At 49.2% G+C, this 7,646-nt stretch overlaps 2 protein-coding genes across 3 annotated transcripts in view; one reads left to right on the top strand and one right to left on the bottom strand.

Annotated features, from left to right (window-relative positions):
* Window positions 1-3,264: 3,264 nt before the first annotated feature.
* The window catches only part of LOC129710154 (cytosolic 5'-nucleotidase 3-like), a 15,470-nt gene continuing 11,088 nt past the window's right edge, over window positions 3,265-7,646 (bottom strand). For both annotated transcript variants that reach the window (XM_055656923.1, XM_055656922.1), the window contains 3 exons: window positions 7,587-7,646; window positions 5,950-6,150; window positions 3,265-3,680 (listed from right to left, as the gene is read on the bottom strand). The exon at window positions 7,587-7,646 is cut by the window's right edge and continues 103 nt beyond it. In XM_055656923.1, the coding sequence (XP_055512898.1) occupies window positions 3,546-3,680; window positions 5,950-6,150; window positions 7,587-7,646 (396 nt within the window). In that variant the 3' untranslated portion in view covers window positions 3,265-3,545. The remainder of the gene's footprint in view (window positions 3,681-5,949; window positions 6,151-7,586) is intronic.
* Window positions 3,570-7,646, top strand: part of LOC129710150 (kelch-like protein 10) — a 41,424-nt gene continuing 37,347 nt past the window's right edge. Inside the window, exon 1 of the mRNA XM_055656919.1 lies at window positions 3,570-3,704. The gene's annotated coding sequence lies outside the window, so the exon portion shown is untranslated. The remainder of the gene's footprint in view (window positions 3,705-7,646) is intronic.

The following is a 7,646-nucleotide window of genomic DNA, read 5'->3' as shown; positions in this document are numbered from 1 at the left end:
ACAATGTTTTTCTCATCTCGGTCCTAAAGGATTTCCCCTTTATCCTTAAACTGTGACCCCATGTCCTGGACTTCCCCAACATCGGGAACAATCTTCCTGCATCTAGCCTGTCCAACCCCTTAAGTATTTTGGTTAAAATTTGGTTAAAAGTCTGAAGAAGGGTTTCGGCCCGAAACGTTGCCTATTTCCTTCGCTCCATAGATGCTGCTGCACCCGCTGAGTTTCTCCAACTTTTTTGTGTACCTTCGATTTTCCAGCATCTGCAGTTCCTTCTTAAACCTTAAGAATGTTGTAAGTTTCTATAAGATCCCCCCTCAATCTTCTAAATTCTAGCGAGTACAAGCCGAGTCTATCCAGTCTTTCTTCATATGAAAGTCCTGGCATCCCAGGAATCAGTCTGGTGAACCTTCTCTGTACTCCCTATCGTATCTGCCTTCACCCCTGCCCCCAGCATCACATTCCAGGCCTCTTTATTTACCTCTCTCTGTAAAGGAAACATCTTTAACTTTGCCCCTCTCACCTAAAAACGATGCCCTAGGTATTGATATTCCCATCCTTTGGAAAACTGTTCTGATGGTCTCCCCTTTCCTTAGACTTTAGCTCACCGAGTCCTCACCGACCAGCGATCACCCTGTACACTTGCACTATCCCACACACTCTAGGGGCAATGACATTTTTATTTTTTTAAAGTAACCCAATTAACCAACAAACATGGAGGTCTTTGCCCTGTGGGAGGAATTTGGAGAAAACCCACTTGGTCACGGGGAGAACGTGCAAACTCCGTACAGACAGCACCCGTAGTCAGGATGTAATCTGGGTCTCTGGCGCTGTGAGGCAGTAACTCTCCCACCGTGCTGCCCACTCCATGCCTCACTGTTTTGTACACTTGGTCACTGTTACTAATATTCTCATCCCCACAACAGATTTATTGCCCATCCATCCCTGTAGCAATGGGACCTGTCATGATCCACCAGGCTCCCCGGGCAACTGAGGGGACCCAGAGAGAGAGAGAATTACAGGGGGAGGTAGGGTGGAGGGGCAAGGGTCAGATCCCAGGCTCAAGGGGGAGGGGGGGGGGGAGACACAGAGTTCCACTGGGAGACAGATCAAGGCTCTTTGTCTCTCTACATCATCGTCTGGATCTCTTGTTTCCCTTTTTCCTTTACTAGTTAGACAATAGACAATAGGTGCAGGAGTTGGCCATTTGGCCCTTGGAGCCTTCGAACATTCAATGTGATCATGGCTGATCATCCCCAATCAGTACCCCGTTCCTGCCTTCTCCCCATATCCCCTGACTCCACTATTTTTAAGAGCCCTATCTAGCTCTCTCTTGAAAGCATCCAGAGAACCTGCCTCCACCGCCCTCTGAGGCAGAGAATTCCATACTCACCACTCTCTGTGAGAAAAAGTGTTTCCTCGTCTCCGTTCTAAATGGCTTCCTCCTTATTCTTAAACTGTGGCCCCTGGTTCGGGACTTCCCCCAACATTGGGAACATGTTTCCTGCCTCTAGCGTGTCCAAGCCCTTAACAATCGTATATGTTTCATGTCTGAGACATTAACATGTCTGAGGAAGGTTCCACCAGGTGGCGCCGTCAGCGATGGCAGCCTCGCCAACGGTCTGTCTGTCTTTTCTGTTATTTTTAGTGTGTTTTAAACAGTTTGTGTTAATGTTCTCTGGTTTGTTTTATTGGGGGGGGCGGGGGAAACTTTTTTCTCAAACTCCTTCACCTTACGGATTGGCATTGCAGAGGGTGGTGAAAATTGCCCAACGCATCACCGGTTCCACGCTCCCCTCCATTGAGTCTGTCCAAAGCAAGCGCTGTCTGCGGAGGGCGCTCAGCATCGCCAAGGACTGCTCTCACCCCAACCATGGACTGTTTACCCTCCTATCATCCGGGAGGCGCTACAGGTCTCTCCGTTGCCGAACCAGCAGGTCGAGGAACAGCTTCTTTCCGGCGGCTGTCACTCTACTCAACAACGTACCTCGGTGACTGCCAATCCCCACCCCCCCCCCCCCCCCCCCCCCCACTTACTTATTATTTTTTATTCAAATCGTTTGCTATGTCGCTCTTCAAGGGGGATGCTAAATGCATTTCGTTGTCTCTGTACAGTACACTGACAATGACAATTAAAATTGAATCTGAATCTGAATCTGAATCTGAATCTGATTTCACCATCAAAGGAGCTCGCAGTCTCAGGTAGAGACTGGAGAAACTCAGCGGGTGCAGCAGCATCTATGGAGCGCAGGAAATAGGCAACGTTTCGGCCCGAAACGTTGCCTATTTCCTTCGCTCCATAGATGCTGCTGCACCCGCTGAGTTTCTCCAGCTTTTTTGTGTAACCTTCGATTCTCCAGCATCTGCAGTTCCTTCTTAAACACTCGGGTAGAGACTGTTGTCGGCCCAACCGATGGCTACGGGAGCCAAGATCGTCCCGTCAACGGAAGGTTCGAGGCCCCCGACCGCGGTACAACAGAGAAGGGAAGAGATTGAATTTTTTTTTCGCCTTCCATCACAGTGAGGAATGTGGAGGAGTCACTGTGGTGGATGTTTATGTTAAAATGTATTTTTGTGTGTTATGTTGCTTTTTATAGTACGACTGTACGGCAAATCAAATTCCTCGTATGTTACAAAACATACTTGGCTTATAAAGTATGATTATGAGTAGCCAGAAATGTCACCGATTCCTTCTCTCCAGGGATGCCGCCTGTCTGTCCCGCTGAGTTACTCCAGCATTTTGTGCCTATTTGAGGTTTTAGCTTAGTTTTTTAGTTTTTGAGATATAGCGCGGACACAGGCTCTTCGGCCCACCAAGTCCATACCGACCAGCGATCCCCGCATATTAACATTAGCCTACACACACTGGCAACAATTTACACTTATACCAAGTATACAAACCATACCCTACATGCCTGTACGTCTTTGGAGTGTGGGAAGAAACCGAAGATCTCTGAGAAAACCAACGAAGGTCACGGGGAGAAGGTACAAACTCCGTACAGACGGCGCCCGTGGTCGGGATCGAACCCGGGTCTCCGGCGCTGCAAGGCAGCGACTCTACCGCTGCGCCACCGTGACTATGGTTATGGGGAGAAGGCAGGGAAATGGGACGAGGAGACAGAGGTCAGCCATGATTGAATGGCGGAATCGACGCGATGGGCCGAATGGCCTAATTCCACTCCTATATCTTGTGAACTTACTTCAGGTTGGAAGGTTTTTTTTAAAAATTAACAAAAACTATCACAGAGTTGCCACAGAGCTGGGGACGGTGTTGTATGTTTTAATTTTACCACAACGATTTCTTACAAATACACAATCCATTCACACACACACACACACACACAGGACGCTGGATGGCGTGGACACACGCTCCGCATTCACCACTCACTCGTGTTTATAATGCGACGTTAGTCCTCGCGTTGTACAAGGTCTGCTGACTGAGAGAGGAGCAGCTTTCTCATGCAGCGCAGTCTTTGAAAATGTAGCCCCCCTTGTTCACCTCTCCACTGCCCCAGCTCGGGGTGGGGGGGTCGGGGCTGGAGTCGCCTCTAACTGTCCCCGCCAGGAGCGGCCGGGCCGCGCTGCAGGATGTGCCGCAGGATTCCGTTCGCCACCTCCAATGTCTCGTCCTCCACCAGCACGATGTCAAAGTAGGCCAGGTATTTGTCCAGGAACTGATCCACCTGCGGGAGGCGCAACAGGTAAAGGTGAGTGGGATAATGCATTTCGTTGTCTCTGTACTGTACACTGACAATGACAATTAAAATTGAATCTGAATCTGAATCTGAATCTGAATCTATATCTTTGTGTTCACTCGCTAGAATTTAGAAGATTTACAGATGCTGCTGCACCCGCTGAGTTCCTCCAGCACTTTTGTCTACCGTCGATTTTCCAGCATCTGCAGTTCCTTCCTAAACATCTTATGATTACTTATTTCCTCCAGTTTTTCAGCTGGGATCCGAGGCCGACCAGCCTCCTTGATGTTTCGCTAGAATTTAGAAGATTGAGGGGGGATCTATATTATATAAATTCTTAAGGGGTTGGACAGGCTAGATGCAGGAAGATTATTCCCGATGTTGGGGAAGTCCAGAACAAGGGGTCACAGTTTAAGGATAAGGGGGAAAATCTTTGAGGACTGAGATGAGAAAAAACATTTTTCACACAGAGAGTGGTGAATCTCTGGAATTCTCTGCCACAGAAGGTAGTTGAGGCCAGCTCATTGGCTATATTTAAGAGGGAGTTAGATGTGGCCCTTGTGGCTAAAGGGATCAGGTGGTATGTAAAGAAGGCAGGGATGGGATACTGAGTTGGATGATCAGCCATGATCATATTGAATGGCGGTGCAGGCTCGAAGGGCCGAATGGCCTACTCCTTCTATGTAGGAATGTAGTGTGTAGTTTTTTTTTTGTTTTTGTTCTTTTTTGCATGACAATTTAATAACAACTCTGGCACCGGTCACTTAAATCAGCTGCCCTGGACAATTGATGACTGTTTTTACTTGTATTTAAAGTTGCTGTTTTTTCCTGCACTTTTTAACTATTCGTATTGTTTTTATTAGGGAATTGGTCTTCTTACAAACCATGTTCTCGGGGTATCTAAATCTAAATTTTATTCGTTATTTAAGTTATGACATCGGATGGAAATCTCGTTGCGCTTATGTGCAATGACAATAAAATATATTATTATTATTATTATTATCATTTTTATTTATGTGTGAAATGTTGTAGTTTTATGTGCGATGCTCCGGTATTCCCTGGGAAACGTCTTGTCATTTTGCACTGTACAACTGTGGCTTTGCAAGATGACAACAAAGGTTGATTGGTTGAAGGAACTGCAGGTGCTGCTTTACCTCCAAGATAGACAGGCAGACACAAACTGCTGGAGTGAACTCGGCGGGGACAGGCTGCATCTCTGCAGAATGGTCTAGACCCGCAACGTCACCCATCCCTTCTCTCCAGAGATGCTGCCTGTCCCCGCTCAGTTACTCCAGCATTTTGTGTCTAGCTTCGATTCATATTGTTCGTTTGGTTTAGCGATACAGCGCGGAATCGGGCCCTTCGGCCCATCAAGTCCGCGCCGGCCAGCGATCCCCGCACACTAGCACCTACCGAACGCGTTGTGAGAATTTAACCAAAGCCAATTAGCCGACAAACGCGCACGTCTTTGGTGTGTGGGAGGCAACCCAAGCGCCCGGAGGAAACCCATGTGGTCACGGGGAGAACGTGCAAACTCCGTACAGACAGCGCCCGTAGTCGGGATCGAACCCGGGTCTCCGACCGCTGCGCCACCGTGCTCTGTGCCCCCCCCCCCCCCCCCCCCCCCCCTCATCACGTGTCTACCTCAATGGGATTCATCTTTAAATCTCTCAACAATTTATGGGGGAAGGCAGGAGAATGGGATTAGGAGGCAGAGATCAGCCACGAATCAATGGCGGATTAGACACGATGGGCCGAATGGCCTAATTCTTCTTCTATAACTCGAATTTATGAATTGAAATGGACCTTGAGATTGCTCTGGCACTTAAGTTAAGGAGAATCCCAAGAGAGTTGATGCCTATATTTCATGCCGGTCTGTAGCTGCGACACTGTGTCGCCCACATGTCTGGAGGATGGTCTGTGTTAGGTTGAGGAGCTTCTGAATGTCCTCAGAGTCGCGAGTTGTGTGGCTCTCTCCTCCCCCCTCTCTCTCTCTCTCTCTCTCCTCTCACTCCTTCATCTCCCCCTCTCTCTCTCTCTCTCTCCCTCTCCCTCCCTCTCTCTCTCCCTCTCCCTCCCTCCCCCTCTCCCTCCCCTCTCTCTCCCCCTCCCTCTCTCTCCTCTCCCTCTCCTCTCTCCCTCTCTCCTCTCTCTCCCTCTCTCTCCTCCCTCCATCTCTCTCCCTCTCCCTCTCCCCCTCCCCCCCTCTCTCTCCCCCATCTCCCTCCCTCCCTCTCCCCCCCTGCCCGCTGCTCACCGTGTGATTGAGGAATCCTATTTTCAGGATGTTCTCCATGTTCTGGACCCCACACGCCATATCCAGGTCGCCCAGCGAGTCTCCGAGCAGAATGACGTTGGTGTAGTCACTCAGCTGCTGGAAGTAGTCCGTGTTGCGCAGAACCCCTTCGCCCTTGTTGTAGATGTGGATCAGTTCGCCTTTAAAGCCTCTCAGACACCCCTGGGTGGGGAAGAAACAGGCCGGGTGATGCGGGAACGGGGGGGGGTCAGTAGATTCTGAGCTCCTCCCACCATCCACCCACAGGTTTCCTGGGCCCAGACTCCGGTCGCCCCGAGAGGTGATGTCGGGGACTGGTTGGTCCTAACACTGGGGACATGTCAGGCACCAAGATCCCACAACTGGTCACTGTACCTCGGTGCACATGGCGAGAAACCAACTAAAGTAAGCATGCAGGTACAGCAGGCAGTGAAGAAAGTGAATGGCATGTTGGCCTTTATAGCAAGAGAAATCGAATATAGGAGCAAAGAGTTCCTTCTGCAGTTGTACAGAGTCCTAGTGAGACCACACCTGGAGTATTGTGTACAGTTTTGGTCCCCTAATTTGAGGAAGGACATTCTTGTTATTGAGGGAGTGCAGCGTAGGTTTACAAGGTTAATTCCAGCGATGGCGGGGCTGTCATATGCTGAGAGAATGGAGCAGCTGGGCTTGTACATTCTGGAGTTTAGAAGGATGAGAGGGTATCTCATTGAAACATGTAAGATTATTAAGGGTTTGGACACACTAGAGGCAGGAAACATGTTCCCGATGTTGGGGGAGTCCAGAACCAGGGGGCATACACAGTTTAAGAATAAGGAATTTATTAGGAATTTATTATTATTATAAGGAATAAGAATTTAGAACGGTGACGAGGAAACACTTTTTTCTCACAGAGAGTGGTGAGTCTGTGGAATTCTCTGCCTCAGAGGGCGATGGAGGCAGCTTCTCTGGATGCTTTCAAGAGAGAGCTAGATAGGGCTCTGAAAAAATAGCGGAGTCAGGGGATATGGGGAGAAGGCAGGAACGGGGTACTGATTGGGGATGATCAGCCATGATCACATTGAATGGCGGTGCTGGCTCGAAGGGCCAAATGTCCTGCTCCTGCACCTATTGTCTATTGTCTAAACTGAACAGAAATATCAGGAATGCATCTGACTGGATTATCTTCTGCATCGAAGACCATCTCTTCTCTCCCTGTGCCTAATCCATATCTCCCCCATACTCATTCACTACATGTCCAAAAGCCTCTTAAACACCACTATCGCACCGGCCTCCACCACCACCCCCGATTACGTGTTCCCGACACCCACCACCGTCTGTGTAAACTTGCCCCATACATCTCCTGTTAAACCTCGCCACTCTCACCTTAAAGCCTGGCCTCCTAGTGTTTGTTTTTATTTTCCATCCTGGGAAAATGGTTTAGACAATAGACAATAGACAATAGGTGCAGGAGTAGGCCATTCGGCCCTTCGAGCCAGCACCGCCATTCAATGTGATCATGGCTGTTCATCCCCAATCAGTACACCGTTCCTGCCTTCTCCCCATATCCCCGGCTCCTCTGACTGTCTATCTTATCTCTCACTGCCTGCCCGCCCACCATAATCATCCACTGCACTCGCCTTCTCATCAAAGTCCATGAAGTTGGAGACCACCGTCACATTCTGGTAGTAGACGTTGAC

The sequence above is a fragment of the Leucoraja erinacea genome, chromosome 27 (genome assembly GCF_028641065.1).
Source record: "Leucoraja erinacea ecotype New England chromosome 27, Leri_hhj_1, whole genome shotgun sequence".
NCBI classification, from domain to species: Eukaryota; Metazoa; Chordata; class Chondrichthyes; order Rajiformes; family Rajidae; genus Leucoraja; species Leucoraja erinaceus.
The sequence above is the reverse complement of the archived record's forward strand: the minus strand, read 5'-3'. Positions and strand labels throughout refer to the sequence as shown.